The sequence below is a fragment of the Pteropus vampyrus genome, unplaced genomic scaffold (genome assembly GCF_000151845.1).
Source record: "Pteropus vampyrus isolate Shadow unplaced genomic scaffold, Pvam_2.0 Scaffold225, whole genome shotgun sequence".
Lineage (NCBI taxonomy): Eukaryota > Metazoa > Chordata > Mammalia > Chiroptera > Pteropodidae > Pteropus > Pteropus vampyrus.
This window is the reverse complement of record NW_011889006.1, coordinates 460,356-477,834: the sequence shown is the minus strand read 5'-3', so window position 1 is coordinate 477,834 and position 17,479 is coordinate 460,356. Positions and strand designations below refer to the sequence as shown.

Here is a 17,479-nt window from a genome sequence, read left to right as displayed (position 1 = left end):
CTGGAGGCGGGGGTTAGGGCTGGGGCTAGGACTTGAGGGGGCGGCAGGGGCGGGGGCTCTGGGCTGCTGGGGTGGCTGAAGAATCACAGGAGCAGCAGCCACCGAGGAAGGAGCAGTGCAGGAGCCCCGACGGCGCCTTGCTGCATGGAGCTGGGCGGTTGAGAGTTGTTGCCATCCAACAGCTTCTGACCTCGCCGGGACCCCCCACGTCCGAGGTTCCCAGCCTGCTCACTCTCTCCTGTCAGCCTCTGGACATCCAGTGCCCCCAGCGACCTTGGGTCCTTGGGACCCGGCGTTTCAGCCTCCAGCCATGGAGCGGTGCAGCCGCTGCCACCGCCTCCTCCTGCTCATACCCCTGTTGCTGGGGCTGAGCGGGGCCCCGTCCTGCGCAGGTAAGAGGAGTTCATACGTCTGAGTCCTCGGAATCAGGTTGGAGCTCTGAGTACCTCCAGGCAGGGGGCAGCTGATGCCTGGGGTGGAGCTTCTGAGTCCAGCAAGAGTATTTTGGGGATCAAAGGTCCAGGCTGGAGGGCAGGACACCTGGGTCCCTTGGAACCAGGGTAGGGGTCTCTTTACTTCCTTGAAGTGACTGGGGGAGGGCAGTCACACCTTAGAGAGCTGTGAGTGGGCCTGGATGCTGGGGTCCTGGAGAGAGTGAGAAATGGCCCAGGGCCAGTGTAGTCCAGCCGGTAGTGGAGTTAGGGGTAGATGCCAGTGTGGATGGATGAGGGGTGCATGTATGTCTTCTGGTCTTTCTATGTATATTTCTGGGCTGAGGAGGAGCATCTGTGAGTGAGAGCAGAGCCTAGTAAATAGAGAAAGAAGGGATGCCTGGACTATTTGTCCCACTGGCTTCCCCAACAGGATCCCCTTCCCCCTCCCTGTGCCCTCGATGCTGCCACGCGGCTGGCTCTGGGGAGCACTGGGGCTGGCTGCCAACAGGACGGCTGCTGGACTGGCCAGGATCAGGTGTCTGAGGTGGGAGCCAACTCTTCATTCCTGCCCTCTCCCTCCACCTCTGGCCAGCCGGGCTCTCCTGGGACCCTGGTGTTCACACCCCCAATCTTTTCCTTCTTTTTCCCAGGATCCAGAATTCCTGGCTCCTAGGAAAGGGGATTTGATGCTGGAGAGAAGGGAGCTGAGAACACCTGGGTCCTAGGAAGGCTTGAGCAAGCCGCTCTACACTTTCTGGAAACGCTGGAGGCTGATTTGCATATAACTTGACTATTCATTTCTTCTCTGCTCTGGGGAGAAAATGGTCAGAATAGCAGCATAAAGGCTTTAGATTAGATTACAGAAGAACTTCCAAGTTGAGAAGTATGAGGCTCAGGGACAAGAAACAAGTGTGCAGTGTCTGTAAACTAGGAGTCTTTCTTGGGGGAAAAAGGACCCTCTAGCATGAAGGAGGAAGATGGCTGAGAGGACTTTCTCTTATTTTAGTGCTGAGGGGGTAGAGGTCGGACTCTATAGGGAAACGGGTTAATGTAGAATTCATAAGAGTAAGGAATGGGGCATTTTGGGGCCCAGAGGTAGAGTGGTGGGGAGTGATGGGGCTGCCAGTGGGGAGCCTGAGTCCAGAGACAGTGAGGCATATATGTGGCCTGAGGTGGGAAGACAGTTGGCAGCCTGTGGGTGGGTCATCTATAGGATGGAACTGGACTGTCCTGGGGGTTGGTGGAAGGTGGGGGCCTCTGAGGTCTCCTTGGCCTGGGGTCTCTGTGAGTCTCTATGTCTCTGTCTCACTCACCCTCTGTCTCTCAAAGCAGCCCTTGTGTGTTGGTGTTTGCGGAGCTGCCACATGAGGGGGCCAGGCTAGGGCGGGGGATGGGAGGGCAACGCCGTGGTTTCCCGGCTCCTGGACCTTTTCAAAGGGCCTTTTCTCTGCCTGTCCGCCCCACCTCACCCACCCCGCCCAGCTCTGCTCTCCTGATCACTCCGGCCCCTGCCCTGCCCCATGCGCCTATGAAAGTTTTGCAGAAACTTTCTTTGGGATTTTTCCAATCTGGAACTGAAGGTATAAGGAGAGTGTATAGCGGGGAGCAAGCAAGGGAGAAGTGACCTTTGTCAACCCAGAAGTTTGAGCCCTAGGAAGCCAAGTTCTAGGTGGATAGGGCTGGTGGTCTGGGTCTTGAATCACTGGATCCCGAGTGGTGGGGGTGGTAGGGCAGGGTCGAAGTTCCAGGTATGGGGAGCTTGTCCAGGTTTTGGGCAAGGACTTTGATGGGATCCACAGATGTGTGGCTCAGGGCCCTGGACCTGCTTCGGCACCGCGTGGCAGCTTCAGACTCCCCCGCAACCACCCCTCCCCGCCCATCTCCCAAGCTAGAGGCATAAGCTCCTGGGGTGGCTCTTTCTTGTACATCCTTCCTCACCATGGTCAGAATTGTCTCCATCTCCCCAAACATGGAAACTACAGCAGCCTGAAGCCCCCTCCCAAAAGAGTTGCCTCTCCACTACCTCCCTGGTGGCCCCCCTGCACCTCCTATGCCCAGGATGATCTATTGCCCAGATGTTGTTTGTGCTGGAGACAGAGAACAGAGGCCAGAGACCTGAGATTGAGAGATACAGAAAGGGAGTGAGAGAGCTGGAGAAAGATGGAAAGAAAAAGATGGAGAGCATGTGAAGGAAATGAAGGAAGAAAGGAAAGACAGGGAGACAGATCAACAGATTCAAAGAGAAGAAAAGAGTGAGAGAGAGAAGGGGAGATGAGTTGAGAGTTGAGAGAGATGTTAAGAGAGAATAGAGAGAGAGATTCAAAGGCTGAAAGACAGAAATAGGGAGAGAAGTGAGCATGAGAGGCCCTAGGAGAGAAAGGGGCAGGAGTGAATACGGAACTGAATACAGGATCAGTGCCGACCTTTTCCAGGTGACTCAGATTTCCCATCCATTTAGGTCCCATTCAGGAGCATGTAAGGGAAAGGTGACCTTTGCTTTCCAGGCAGTATGAGCCCCAGGAAGCTGAGTTCTAGACCCCGAATGTCCTCTATTGAGGCCTTCCTGAGGGTGTGTCCCTTTCCCTGACCCTCATGGACTCTCCCAGGTGTACCCCCTGTGGATGTGCTCCAGGCCCTGAGGTTTTCCTCCCTCCCTGATGGTGTCCGGAGGGCAAGAGGCATTTGTCCAGGTGATGTGGCCTACCGAGTGTCCCGACCTGCTCAGCTCAGTGCGCCTACTCGCCAGCTCTTTCCAGGTATGGGTAACATGGTGGAAGGGAGAGCTGGGGTAGGTTATGGAGTAGGGTCTGGGATCAGAAACCTGAAGGGAATGGGTTTATGACTCTCTTTGCCTTTCATTCCACCTGTGTGTCTCTCGCTGGTCCTAGGAGGTTTTCCCAAAGATTTCTCTCTGTTGACTGTTGTCCGGACCCACCCTGGCCTCCAGGCTCCACTCCTGACTCTCTACAGTGCCCAGGGCCTCCGACAGCTGGGTCTGGAGCTTGGCCGACCTGTCCGTTTCCTATATGAGGACCAGACGGGCCGGCCTCGACCTCCAGCTCAGCCTGTCTTCCGAGGCCTCAACCTAGCAGATGGCAAGTAAGTTAGTTTGCTCCTCTGGTCTGCCTGGTCTGCACTCTCAGGAGCTTTCCTCTGGCCACTGCCCCAGAACCTCCACTCCTTAAACTAGGAAACCCTGCCTACCCTTTTGGCCATACCTCACCTACCTACCCACTGCCCAAACTTTGGTCACTTCTAGCCTAGAGTTTGGGCTTAAGAGTTTAAATCCTTGCATGTAGTACTAGCCTGTACTTTGGGCAAATTAACTTTATTGAGCCTCCATTTCTGTGTTTGTAAAATAGGGGTGATAGAATCATGAGAATCAAATGAGAAAATTTTTGCATGGTGCCTGGTATATTGCAAGTGCTCAATAAATGATAGCTACTATGATCACTACTATTGTTATCACTGGTCTTAACTTTTCTATTAACTGCTCCCCAGCTCTGTTGACTTTCGCCCCCTCGGTTAGTCACTTGAACCTCTCCCTTCATGACCAGGTGGCACCGTGTTGGTGTGGCTGTGAAGGGTCAATCTGTTACTCTCATTGTTGACTGCAAGAAGCGAGTAACCCGGCCCCTCCCCCGAAGTGCTCGTCCAGTGTTGGACACCCATGGAGTGATAATCTTTGGTGCCCGTATCCTGGACGAAGAAGTCTTTGAGGTAAACAGAGCTATCAGAGAACAGATTGATTTCTGGTTCCATATCTTGAGTCCACTTCCCAGCATACCATCTTCCTGTGCCCTAGCCCTTCATTTTTCCTGTCATGAATTTAAATTTCCATTTTGTATCCTCCGGGCTAATTTTCTCTGTAGGAGAACTAGGTGGCCACTTGTATGGTGGCCACTTATATGGCAGGACTGTCCACAGCTACTTATTCTGTCTTTCAGACTTCATCACTCTGCCCATTCCTTCAACCAATTTTTCTATCTACCCACTCATCCATTCACCCACTCACCCATTCATTTACCCATTTAACTAGTTACATACTCACCTACCTACTCAAGCATTCAGGTTTATATCCACATCCCCCATCCTTCCTCTGCTCAGTCAAACCACCAATCTATCAATATGTCCTTCCTTCCTTCCATCCATCCATCCATCCATCCATCCATCCATCCATCCATCCATCTATCCATCCATCCATCTTCTTTAACACATCCATCTGTCTATTCACTCATCCATTCACCCACCCACTCCATCTACCCATGCATATAAGGATGCATGCATCTATTCATCCATTCATTCACACACCCATCTCATTACCTACTCACTCTCCATCCAATCATTTATTCATCCACATATTCACTTTCATTCATTTACCTACCTGCCAATCTGCTAATCTACTCTGTACCTCCCATTTATCTGTTCACCAATCTACCCATACATATATTCATTCATTCAGTCATCATCCATCAAAACTCCCATTTAGTCATGCATTTCAGCCTCCATTCACTCATCCACTCAGCCAGTCAGCCAGCCAGTTAACATTTTCTGGATACTTGCTTACCCAATGTCAAGGGGAATAAATATAAGGTCTCTATCACTCACCAAAGAGCTCCCCGTTCTGCTCTGGAGATGAGATGATATGCCCCACATTCTCTAATAAGACAGAGTGTGTCAAGCACCACATGTGAGTCCAAATAAAAGCCATTGGAATTCCAAAGTGGCTTCCCCTTCCCTTGTTTCTAGAGGTTGTGAGAATTCTGATTATCATTGCCAGTGGAAGGTCAATGCAACCAAGGCTGGGCCACTGTTTCCAGAAGCCCCTGTGAAAAGGCTCAAGCATTACCACAGGGACAGGGGATAGGAGTGTTGAATTTAGAGTTGGATGGCTTGAATTCTAGTCCTGATTCTACAACTGTGAGTGACCTTGGAGCAGTCATTGCTTTTTTGAGCTTTTCTGAATGAATGGAATGTATCTGAAAAATGGGCAAAAAGGTCCCTTGTTCTACTGACTTTCTCAGTTATCGTGAAGGACCAATGGGATTATGAATGAGAAGGTCCTTTGAAAACTGAAAAGGGCTGTGTACATGGGAGGGCTGATAATGATCTTCTCCCATTAAATGGTTTTACCTAGGATTGGTTTCCTACATTTTGTCCCAGACTATATACCCTTGGTCTTTCTTTGAACCCTTCTCTGCTTCCCTCCATTTGTGTTCCTCCCTCATATCTTTAAAGGGTGATGTCCAGGAACTTGTCATTATTCCGGGGGTGCAAGCTGCCTATGGATCCTGTGAACAGAAGGAGCTGGAGTGTGAGGGGGATTGGAGGGAGAGACCTCAGAAACAACAGTTTCACAGGGCCCAGAGATCTCCAAAGCAGCAACCATCAAGACTTCATAGGCCCCAAAACCAGGAGCCCCAGCGGCAGGTGAGGGAGCTGGGTGAACCCCAAACTGCAGACTACACAGGGAGGGAAGATGCCCAGACATAGCCCCAGGAGAATTCCCCCAATGTCCAGTGCTCCCCAGTCTATTTTGGGCTCTTGTTCTCCCCTCTCTAGTGTCCCTCCCCAGGCATACCTACCTATTCCCATCACTCCTTCCCCCCAGTCCTCATTCATTCACCTTTTTATTTTCATTTAAAAATAAAAAGAGTCATTATGAAGAATTTGTGGCTGGGAGCTGTGTCCCCTCCTTGTGTCTTCTCCTCTGCCAGTCTTCCTGGAACTGTGTCCTTGGGTTTCCCATCCCTTCCTTGAATTAAGAGACTGGGGGAGAGATTAGGAGCTTGAGACTTAGGGACAGAGAATGGGAGACCAGAGTAGGGGAGAGGCTGAAACAGAAAGAAGTTGAAATGGTAAGACCTAGAAGGAGAAATGAGGAAGGAGTTGGAGATAGGGGAAATCCCAAAAGAATGGTGGGTCTGTGGAAGTGTTGGGGCAGGGCCCTCTCTGGAGCTCTGTGCATGGGAGAAGGGAAGGAAGATCTGGATTGGGTGGAGTTCCGAAGGTTAGGTGACAAATGTGATGGGGTCAGTGGTTTGAAGATTGGAGGGTCAATCTCTTAATTGTGTCTGCTTCTGTCTCCCATGCGGGACCCCATGCCCCCTTTCTTACCTCACCCGTCTCTCTCCTGTCCCCCAACCTCTCCTTTCATCCCCAAATCTCTATTTTTTAACTCCATGCCCGCCCTGTTTCCCAATCCCACACCATCTCCTTATCTCCCTTACTCCACCCTTCCTCCCCGCTCCTCCATCCCCTTCATACCTATTCCCACTGCCCCTTCCCTAACCCCAGCCCATTGAGTCTCTCTACTATGACCACGAGCCCCCCTATTATGCTGTGATGACTGCGGGGACGACCCCTGATTACCAGGTAAACTTGAGGAATCCTCTCCTTTGTCCTGTTCCTCCCGCTTCCTTGTACAAACATCTCCTATGACACCAATTGCAGAAAGAGACACCGTATACTTAGACTATGAGAGTTTCCTCAATATCCCCTCCCATGTCTCTCTGCTGCAGCGGCCTTGGAGCCCCAAGCACAGGGCTCTCCCTTCCCCCAGGGGGCGTCAGACCCCACCCCGAAGGCGTTCCCCACCTGCCAAGAGGTCAGCAGCCCGGCAGGCGTCCCCCTCACCAGGCCGGAGACCCTCTCGAATTGGAGGTTCTGGCCCAGCATGGGACCACCCTCCCCTCTCCCGACATCCAGCTCGGCGGGCAGCTCCCCCAACTGCCCGGCCCCTCCACAGGACCGGGGGCAGCGGTTACCGGCAGGTAGAGCTGGGGTATCCAGATCTCTGCCCCCAAACCTCTATGACTTCGGAGATTCACTCTCCCCAAACTATTCCCCCTCCAAAGGGGCTGCAAGATCTGAGATTTCCCCCATCCCCCAGCACAGACACTGCTCTCAGGGAGGGGGACAAGGTGCTGCTTTGCCACCCTTATTTCTAACCTCTCTTCTTCCTTCCCACATGCTACCCTTCTCCCTCTTCCCCTTGGGGTTAGTACCCCTCCCCAGGTGAAGAGGAAGGAGTCCTGGAGTCAAGCCCCTTACCACCCCCTGAGGAGGTAACTCTATCCCCGACCCTCACCCCAACTGGAGGCAGTGAGCACCTGTGATCCACCCCTCAGGCCCCATGTCATCTTGATGAATCAGCCCCTCCTCTGGCTGGAGGGCTTTTTGTCGTATTCATTTATGGCCTTCTGTCTTTTGGTCACTTTAGACCTATGAGTTTGTTTCTCTCTCTCAGTACAGCCATTTTTCTTTAGTGTCCACATCTCCTTCCATTATTCTTTGATTATGGAGTAACTTCCTCTCCATGTTGGTGTCAGATGGTTTTACTTCCTGTGCCATATTTCCATTCCTAGGAGCCATTTTCTGTCTAATTCTAACACTTTTTCTCTTCTCCCAATCTTTCCATCCATTTCTTTCATCATTTTCTGGACTCCTTTATTGTATGTTCATGGACTTTCCACTCTGTGTCCAGCCCTCTGACCACCCTTCTTGTTATCCACCATTTCTTTCCACTAGGCCCATTTTCTGGACATTCCTCTTGATTTAGGGTCTTTCACGGCCATCACCTTTCTATGCAACTGATCCTCTTGTTCTTGGGAGAAAAAACCCTGTTCCAATCAATTACCCTCAGAATCCTTTGGGCTAGAAGTTTTCACACCCTGGGATCCAGGGAAAAACTCCTCTCAGCCCTAATGCCCCCATCTACCCTCTCCCTCCCCATCTCCGGGAAGGAGCAGACAGATCTCCAGGTCCCCTCTACAGCTGACAGATTCCTGGCAGAGGAATATGGGGAGGGTGCCACAGACCCCCCAGCAGGGCCCTACGATTACACCTATGGCTATGGGGACGATTATCGTGAGGAGACGGAGCTTGGCCCTGCCCTCTTTGCGGAGACAGCCTACCCAGGAGCCGTAAGTGAAAGGAGCTCCTTTTCCATTTTTGACTTCCAGTGGGAGTTACAAGAATTTCTTTCTGTTGTTTTTGATTATTGTCTGTTAGCTGTGAGCTACTTCCCACTGGTGGTTTGCCATTGTCTATCCACATAAAATGTATATGTTGGTTGAAAATATTACTTCCTGCCTTCCCTTGCCAAATGTCTTACCCTGTGACTCCTTATGGATCCTGCTGCCCAGGACAATGGGAGTTTTAAAAAATCTATGACTACTTCCTGTCTCAATCAAGCTGGATTTCATAAAGCTTTTGGTCAATAACCTTGCGTCTATTTTCAATCTGTCTCCATCATTTCTTCTTGGTCAAACAATTTTTTATCTATGTTGCTGCCTCATGATTTAGCTTCCTTTGTCACACTTTGTAACCTATGGGCCACTTTCTGTCTGTCCCTTCCTGTCTTCTCCAGTCATGGCATTCATTTTGGTGACTGTGTCAGAATGGACACAGTCATTTGTGTTTTAACTCTAGTTTCTCATGCTGTCTGGGACAATTTCCTCTGATAATAAGCTCCTTCCTGTGTGTCTCCAAATCACAAAGGTCATCCAAATCCTAAAGTTTCCATTGTGGGCCTTAATGTTTGTGTTTTCTAGAATTTTCTTTCATTGCCATAGTGCCCTTTCCAGGAGTCACTTTTTGTCTGTTTTGTAAATTTCTTCTTTCTCTTGATCATGGTAGTCATGTTGTTGTTGTTGAAGGTCCGCTTCCTAGATTCTCTTTTCTTGGTTGCTTCCTGTCTGTCCAACCACTTCTTGTCTGTCCAGCTCATTTTCTAGCCATTTTGGCCATGTTTAATTTTTCTTGGCCCCCACATCACTCTTGCTTCCAAGTATTTGTCCCTTCGTTCTAGTTCCCTTAATTGTTTCCCATGTCTTCAACCCCTCCCTGTCAGTTTGGATATTTCCTGTTTACTCCATTTCATCTTTTGCTTGCCTTGCAGTTAGAGCTGCTTCCTCTATCCTGCTGCCTCATCCCATATCTTCCTTCTCAAATATTGCCACCCTTGACCCTCTGCTGCTTTTTTTTTTTAATGCTGCTTTCTGGAAATTTGGGGTTGATCTGTGATACGGGAGCATTTGAAAATTGGTCATTACCGTTTGGTCGGGATGGAGGTAGAGCGGGGTATTCTGAAGCTCTTGTTGGGAGATTTTTGGGGTGGTAATAAATGTCTTCCATTCTCCTTGTCCTTATCTTGGTTCTGGCCCTAGAGTTTGAGGTGGGCCCTGAGTGGAAGTGTGGAATAGAGGCAACTGGTGGGCTTGGAGTATAAATGAGGACCAGAGGGAGGGTGCAGCATCCTTGCTGGGAGAGGAACTCTGGGGACTTGAGGATATTTGCTCTGAGATTTGAGTAATTGAGCCCAAGAGATGTAGTTTTCCAAAAACCAGTTATGGGGTCTAAATGTGGGATATCAATGGAGACTGCCCTCTAAATCTACTCAGAGTGTAGATTTTTAACCTCCCAGGAGTTCTTAACTTGTGAACCCCTTGAATTTCTAAGAAGGATGCTATGCATAAGAGCATACAATTTTTTCTTTTCTGAAGACTATAGATTACATCAGATTATCATATGGATCCATGTTCACTCTCCAAACCCTAATAAAAATCTGTCCTTAATCTTGGAGAGGTTCGTCTACGGCCAAGCCACCTTGAACAAGCCCGATCCTGTCTGATCTTGGAAGCTAAGCAGGGTCGGGCCTGGTTAGTACTTAAACGGGAGACCACCTAGGAAGACCAGGTGCTGTATGCATAAAAAATAAAAAATAAGGGATTATAAGCTGACAAGTTTCTTGCAATCTGTGAGGTCAACCAAGAGTTGCCTTGCCTAAAAAAATAAATAAATAAAAATAAAAATTAAAAAATTAAAATAAAAATCTTGGAGAGATTCTTATTTGGTGGGTTGAAGTAAGGGTGAGGAAGTTAATGGTTTCTTAAAGTTCTAAAGATTCCTGGGATCAGAGGACAATTGAGAGGATAGGGTAAGGTCTTCCAGAAGAGACTTTGGGAAGGTTGGGAGGTTTGGAATCCCAGCAAGAGTGTGAGGACCTACATGAACGAGGTTCTCAGGGAGGTGAGAAGGTTGTGTTTGCTGAGGTGGGGCTGGAAATTTGGGGATGGGGACCCCTGAGGTCTCCTTGGCAGTGCTAGGAGAGTCTTGGGGGAGAGGTGGGTGATTTGGGGTTAGGGTCAGGGAGGCTTCAGAGGACCTAAGAATGAAGGTGGGAGTTAGGATGGGGGTGGTTCCTGTGTCCTGGCTGCTCACAGGCCCCACTGGGGGTTACATGTGTGTCTCCCTCAGGCTGCGCATGGACCTCGGGGGCTGAAGGGTGAGAAGGGGGAGCCTGCGGTGCTGGAACCTGTAAGTCACTCTGGTCACTGAGATGAGGGCAGTGGGAATAGGGGAAAGAAGCTGGAGTCCTAGCCATAGCCTCTGACTTTTAACCCTTGACTTTGTAGGGTATGCTAGTGGAGGGGCCACCTGGCCCAGAAGGCCCTGCGGTGAGTCTAGCCGTGACCCATACACCTCCATTATTTCCTCAGAAACCCTTTCTACACACTCATCTGTGCCTTCCCTACATATGCCCAGGCCTTCTTAGAACTCTTGAGTGTCCTTCCAGTCAGAGCTCTCGGAGCCCCTCAGCCACATACCCCTCTTCTCTGTGAATGCCCACACTTGACCCCCTATTCTTTTGTTCCTCAGGGGTTGACTGGTCCCCCTGGCATCCAGGGCAACCCAGGCCCCGTTGGAGACCCTGGCGAGAGGGTAAGGGAATATGTGGGGGGTGGGGGCTGCAGAGGAGCCACTAGTACCCAATGGGGGCACCACACTCAGTAATTTCTCATTAGCTGGCTGATCAATGAATAAGGGGCTGGTGTGCTTCCCAGCACTCAGAAAGGAGGGCAGACTGGTTGGGGTTACCCTCATTTTTTCCCATTAGGGTGGGGTGGGGCTCAGAAAAGATCTAGAGAAGCCTGCATTTATCCTGTTGAGAAGGGTTTCAAAATGATGCTAGGACTCTAATATTCTCCTATCTGTCATATATTGTTCTCACTGTCTCTCTACTCCAGGGCCCCCCGGGCCGAGCAGGGCTCCCTGGATCGGATGGGGCCCCTGGCCCTCCCGGCACATCCCTCATGCTCCCAGTGAGTTATCATCTGGGCTTTGGAAATGGGCTGAAGGGGAGGACAGGGGAATTGTGTTGTGTCACCAAGGACTAGAAGGTCAGGAAAGCTGAAGCATCTCTAAAGACCGTCAACCCAAAGAGATTTATCTTTGAGGTGGTGGGACTAGAGCCTCATTAGATGACCTAGAAGCAAACATGGATCTTCTAGAATCAAACTCAGATTGTCCAGAACCAGGCAGAAAATCCTATATTTCAGGGTGTCTAGAACCAAAGGAGAGTCTTTTGGGAGGAAGAGGCTAGAGAGTGGGGGAGGAAGACAGGAGTTAAATTTCGGAAACCTCTAAGTGATTATCTGAAAACCTCCAGTGGAAGATGCTGGAGAAGGCCATGGGGGTGGGCAATCAGGGCGAAGGCCTGGGAGATCAGGCAGAAATGCTGGATGATATCTCTGGCTGGAAAGGTCACATGTATTTCCTGGAAAGGAACCTGGACCTTTTCTTCTTGCCCCTCAGTTCCGGTTTGGCAGTGGTGGGAGTGAGAAGGGCCCTGTGGTGGCTGCCCAGGAGGCTCAGGCCCAGGCAGTTCTGCAGCAGGCACGGGTGAGTAGGGCTGGAGTGGATCTCGGTAGAGGAAGCGGTATGGGGAGAAAGAGAAGACTCTAGGAGGGGTTGGAAGTATTGGAGTGAATGTTGCACAGGGGAAGGTCTGGGTTGGTTTGGGGCTGAGAGGGAGGTTAGGGAGAATACAGGGCAGTGGAACAAGAATCAGGAATGGAAAGGCAAATATGGAGGGTGTACTGGGGTTGGGAGTTCTCCAGTTGCCTCTTCTAAGCTCTGCTGTGTCCCCTGCTACCCTGGACAGCTGGCACTCCGTGGACCCCCTGGGCCCATGGGATACACAGGCCGCCCTGGACCCTTGGTGAGTGAGTGGGGTATTGGGGTAGGGGGTTCTTTATTTGTATGTGGGAGTATGGATAGTTCTGGAAAGGAACTAAACAAAAGTTATATTGCTGCTTTGGAGAGGGCTTTGAGGTGACTGCTGGGTATGTCCTGCAATATAGCCAACTCTTCTTCTCTCTTCTCTCTTCTCTCTCACAGGGGCAACCTGGAAGCCCTGGCCTGAAAGGAGAATCTGGAGACCTAGGACCTCAGGTAACACCCTCAACCTATCAGATCCTCAACCTACTGCCTTCCCTTCTGTGTATGCCAATTAACCCTTTCCCCAACTCTCCCTCTCCAGGGCCCCAGGGGACCTCAGGGCCTCACAGGCCCTCCTGGAAAGGCTGGGAGAAGGGTGAGTGACTAGGGGTGGGATGGGCAATATTGGAATATGGGGCAAAGAGCATGGAGGACTGTCCCCTGCTTGCTCTGACACTTCCCTTGCATCTGCAGGGCCGAGCGGGTGCTGATGGAGCCCGAGGGATGCCTGGAGAACCTGGAGTGAAGGTGATAGGCTGGGCCCCTCTCTGATGCTTAACTCCCAGCCCCATCTGAGCTCATTTGTTTTCCGGAAACTGAATTCCCCAGGTTCCCTCATGAAGTAGCCCCTCCTAACTCAGGACACAATGGGAAGGGATAGGGTGGGAAAGGGACTGGGACCTCATGTAGGCTTCCTCTTTTTCCCTTAGGGTGACCGAGGCTTTGATGGACTCCCAGGGCTTCCTGGGGAGAAGGGACACAGGGTAAGTATATTGGGGACTAGGGATCTCAAGGCAAGGGAAGGAGGCCGAGGGTCCCAGTAGGAGCTCAGTGAGTGAGATCGGTTAGTTAATTGAAGAGGGTCAGTGCCTGCCTGTGTGCCGGGGCCTCTGAGGACCCTCTGACCTGTTCATCCATTTTCCAGGGTGATACTGGTGCCCAGGGCCTTCCTGGGCCTCCTGGCGAGGATGGAGAGCGGGTAAGTATTGTGGCCAAGGCATGGGCTCGGTATAGGAGAGGGCTGGAAGACGAGGCCACTTCACCATGTCCTCTTCCTCCAGGGAGACGATGGGGAGATTGGGCCTCGGGGGCTGCCTGGAGAGTCGGTGAGTGTCTGGGGAGTCTGATTGTGGTGTAGGGCTCTGGAGATTCCAGAGGAGGGATGGATATGAAAGAAACACGTTTTCTCTCACCCATGCATGCCATATTATTCCCTCATATGAATGCAGGGACCTCGAGGCCTCCTTGGCCCTAAAGGCCCACCTGGTATTCCTGGACCTCCGGTAAGTGACTGTCTCTGACTTCTGACCTTGATCTTACCTCTTTATCTTCCTAACTGCTCCTACCTCCTCTCCAGTTCCCCCTCCCTGGCTCCCACCTACCCCTGCTTCAGCCTCCACCCCCAAGTACCCTTGCAGGGCCATATGGTGCAGGGCACCGAAGGCTCTGAGCACAGCCAAAAAAAAATTCCTCAAGAAAAACAAAACAAAAATCCACAAACCCACAGACCCACAGACCCACACCCTGTGGATCTGGGCCGGCTGTGTTTGTTTAGGTCTGGGATGAACTGGAGGTCTGACGGATGTGCCTCTGCCCTGTCCCACCCTCAGTAATGGCCAGGCCTCTCAGAAACCACAGGTCCCTCCGGGGCCCAGGCCTGCCTTTCAGCCTGCTTATGCCCCTCTCATATTTCAGGGAGTTCGAGGCATGGATGGTCCCCATGGTCCCAAAGGGAGCTTGGTGAGTGATTGGCATGGAGACCCCACCCAACCCTTAGCCCCATAGTTCCCTGCCAAGGCCTCGTTCCCTTTACCACCATTTGATCCCCTGCCTGCTCTGGTTCTTGCCCTCTTGGCCGTCCCTGCTGAGACTTAGTTGTCCACCCTAAGTTTTTTTGACACCATCTTCTTCTGACAACTGCCTGGTTGCCTGTTTCTAGGGACCTCAGGGAGAGCCAGGACCTCCTGGACAACAGGGCACTCCTGGGACTCAAGTGAGTTGTCTTGTCCACTCTTTCCCTAACTTTAGTGACTTCTCCTGGGCTTTCGCAGTATGCTTGATCCCAGATGGGGACAGGAATTTAAGAGTCTCAAGTCTTTACTGCTCATGCTCTGACTGGGGGATATTGGCTGGAGGAGAAAGCGCCCACCCCTGCAGGGCTGCTGCAACTTCTTTCTCCCTGTGTGTAGGGTCTCCCCGGGCCCCAGGGTGCCATTGGCCCTCATGGAGAGAAGGTAAGTGGTACCGATCTGGGGGACAAGGGATATCCTGGGAGTTGTGTCAGGAGGGCCCTAAATGTATGGCTGGAATTTTAGCCATGTTCAGACCTGACCCCTCTGGTGACCCTGAGCCTCCTCATCTCCCTGTAGGGTCCTCAAGGAAAACCAGGGCTACCTGGCATGCCTGGCTCAGATGGACCTCCGGTGAGTGAGCTCCCACTTCTCATTCCAAATATTCCTTGACCCTCCATCTACTGAATGACACCCAAGCACCTTCGGTGTCTATTTATACTGTGTGTACCTTGCACTGGGAGGTGACTGATGGTGCCTCCCATGCTCAGTCGGCTTCATCAGGTCACAGGGAAATTTGGTTGAAGTATAGGGAGAGGTGCAGGAAAAGTGACAGGGGCCAGTGGTCACATTCTCCTTCACTTACCCCCAGGGCCACCCCGGGAAGGAAGGTCCTCCTGGAACCAAAGGAAATCAGGTGAGATCTTCCATATCTCCTTTTACCCCATGAAGGGATCTCCACTCAGACTCTGGGGCCTCAAAGTCCTTGAGATTCCCTTATCTCATCATTCATGTGGCTCTGACGGTGTTCTCCGATGTTGTCACTTTTATTTCTCCCAGTCCCTGAAGCCCCCACAGCGACACCCTGTGATTCCTTTATAGATACCTCTCTTTCTTCTTCCAGGGTCCATCTGGACCTCAGGGTCCTCTAGGATACCCAGGACCTCGAGGTGTCAAGGTAACAGACCACCAGGCTGGGAAATAAAGGACCATGGTTGTGGAAACCAGTTGGCGGCCTTAGGAATGCAGTACCCCCAATCCAACCTCTGGCCCTGATCTCTGTCTCTATCTTCCTCTCTAATTCTAGGGTGTGGATGGAATTCGGGGTCTGAAGGGACATAAGGGTGAAAAGGTGAGCGGTGTGCCCCCAACTTCCCAACACCTCCATCTTGCACCACCAACCTCTCTGTCCCTCTCTTCCTTCCTTCCTTCCCTCCCGCCTGCCCTTCAGCTACTGCAATCTACCCTCCCTCCTATGTTCTTCGAAATCCTCCATTTTAACCTTCTGGCCTTTTATCATCTGTGATGTTGTCACCCTGTCTTTCTTAGGGTGATGATGGCTTTCCCGGCTTCAAAGGTGACATGGGTGTTAAAGGTGACAGGGTAAGTAGAAACTCCCACACTGGCCTCCCAACTCTTAGTCCTAATGATCCTGCACTTTGGAGCTTCTAATTATCAACCTATTCCCTTGATACCCTGGAGTCCCAATAGCCAGTGTTCTGTACCCTTTAGGGCCTGTTCCCAGCAGGATGACAATTCCACAGTCTGTGTCCCTCCAATCACTACACTCTCTCTGGCCTGTTTAGCTCCCTGTCCTGCAATAGTTTCTGGGATCCCTGCCAATCCCACTCAGTCTTACCAGGGATCTTACCAGGCCTCTCCACTTGGGGCCCAGACCCCACCCCTTGTCCCCAACATTCACCTCTCCAACCCTCTCACTCAGGGCGAGGTTGGAGTCCCTGGTTCCAGGGGAGAGGATGGTCCTGAAGGGCCAAAGGGACGCACTGGACCCACTGGAGACCCTGGGCCCCCTGGGCTCATGGGCGACAAGGTGATGGGGGATAAGGGATCTGTGCCTGCATTCTCTAGGGATGTTGAGGAGATGAGGGCATGGGCACTGGAATCAGGGTGGGCATGGGGTGCCAACAGCTGGAGTCAGCAAGTCAATTGAAGATGACCATGTGTTAATTACACTCCTTTCTGTATAAAGCATCTCTTGGACGCTGATGGGTTGAGGGGCAATAGATAAGAAGTCAAGGAAAAGTCCCTGTCATAAAGAGTTTACAATAGATTGATGGGGACAAGGTGTAGAGGCTGTCATAGGGTTACTGTGTGTACAAGGCAGCGTGAAAATGTGTCCAGACTCAGAGCAGTAGGAGTTCTGAGAAGGAAGAAAGTCAAGAGCTGATAATTTCTGAAATCTTCAGAGCTAACTATCACTGAGCACTTACTATGTGCCAGCATCTTGCTAACTTGTCATATTGATCCTGTAGGGTAGGCACAATTAATGTTCTGTTTCACAGAGGCACCAGCAGGTTGAGACACTTGTTAGTCATACAGGCAGTGAAGGGCAGAACCAGGGTTTGAGCCCTGGCAGTCAGATTACAGAATCCCCACACCACCCAACCTCCATTCCACAGCTGCCTCAGCAAGATGGGCCCTGAAGCAAGAGGCAGGGGGTGCATACTGGGGGAGCTGGAGTGGTGCAGGGCATGAACAGAGAGAGCAGAGGTTATCCCAAGCTGTGTGGAGGCCTGCAAGGGGACTGGCCTTTGTGGAGCATGAGATGGAGCTTTGTGGGAAAGATGGAGCTGAGGTTGATGGGTAGGCAGGGACTAGATCACAAACTCCAAGGACTTGATGGAGTTGCAGACTTTAGTCTCCAGACACAGGGGAAGCAAGATCCTAGCACTAGAGTTGGGGAAAATCTGCTCTCAGAAAGGAGAGCTTACAAAAGCCAGGCAGACTGTGAGGCAGGAGATGAGGGGCCAGGGGCTGGAGGTTTAGTGGGGAGCATTGCTGGATTGGGGTTGGCTCCCATCTCTGAGGGTTGGGGTCTCCAGGAGTAGGGTGGTATCTGTGGCTCTTCTCGCTCCTCATTGCTCCCTGTCCCTCCACAGGGAAAGCTGGGTGTTCCTGGTCTGCCTGGTTATCCTGGACGCCAGGGTCCCAAGGTGATGCAATTTGTATCCTCTCTTCCTTTTCCTTTGCTGATACCTGATTGCAGGAAGCACAGACTGACAGAGGAGTGGG

The 17,479-nt window shown here is 51.4% G+C and overlaps 1 protein-coding gene and 1 pseudogene across 3 annotated transcripts in view; both read left to right on the top strand.

Moving 5' to 3' along the window:
• Positions 1-90: 90 nt before the first annotated feature.
• Positions 91-17,479, top strand: part of COL11A2 (collagen type XI alpha 2 chain) — a 29,120-nt gene continuing 11,731 nt past the window's right edge. The window contains exons 1-31 of one of the 3 annotated variants that reach the window (XM_011373431.1): positions 91-392; positions 3,041-3,190; positions 3,323-3,533; positions 3,992-4,154; positions 5,673-5,864; positions 6,732-6,809; positions 7,439-7,501; positions 8,180-8,359; positions 10,695-10,754; positions 10,853-10,894; positions 11,097-11,159; positions 11,465-11,539; positions 12,033-12,119; positions 12,382-12,438; positions 12,618-12,671; positions 12,760-12,813; positions 12,912-12,965; positions 13,148-13,201; positions 13,363-13,416; positions 13,499-13,543; positions 13,667-13,720; positions 14,133-14,177; positions 14,377-14,430; positions 14,627-14,671; positions 14,807-14,860; positions 15,099-15,143; positions 15,351-15,404; positions 15,534-15,578; positions 15,776-15,829; positions 16,170-16,277; positions 17,347-17,400. In XM_011373431.1, coding sequence (XP_011371733.1) covers positions 311-392; positions 3,041-3,190; positions 3,323-3,533; positions 3,992-4,154; positions 5,673-5,864; positions 6,732-6,809; positions 7,439-7,501; positions 8,180-8,359; positions 10,695-10,754; positions 10,853-10,894; positions 11,097-11,159; positions 11,465-11,539; positions 12,033-12,119; positions 12,382-12,438; positions 12,618-12,671; positions 12,760-12,813; positions 12,912-12,965; positions 13,148-13,201; positions 13,363-13,416; positions 13,499-13,543; positions 13,667-13,720; positions 14,133-14,177; positions 14,377-14,430; positions 14,627-14,671; positions 14,807-14,860; positions 15,099-15,143; positions 15,351-15,404; positions 15,534-15,578; positions 15,776-15,829; positions 16,170-16,277; positions 17,347-17,400 — 2,430 coding nt within the window. In that variant the 5' untranslated portion in view covers positions 91-310. The remainder of the gene's footprint in view (positions 393-3,040; positions 3,191-3,322; positions 3,534-3,991; positions 4,155-5,672; positions 5,865-6,731; positions 6,810-7,438; positions 7,502-8,179; positions 8,360-10,694; positions 10,755-10,852; positions 10,895-11,096; positions 11,160-11,464; positions 11,540-12,032; positions 12,120-12,381; positions 12,439-12,617; positions 12,672-12,759; positions 12,814-12,911; positions 12,966-13,147; positions 13,202-13,362; positions 13,417-13,498; positions 13,544-13,666; positions 13,721-14,132; positions 14,178-14,376; positions 14,431-14,626; positions 14,672-14,806; positions 14,861-15,098; positions 15,144-15,350; positions 15,405-15,533; positions 15,579-15,775; positions 15,830-16,169; positions 16,278-17,346; positions 17,401-17,479) is intronic. The other 2 variants (XM_011373432.1, XM_011373433.1) reach the window with 2 other exon arrangements.
• On the top strand, positions 10,027-10,145 carry LOC111747512 (annotated as a pseudogene).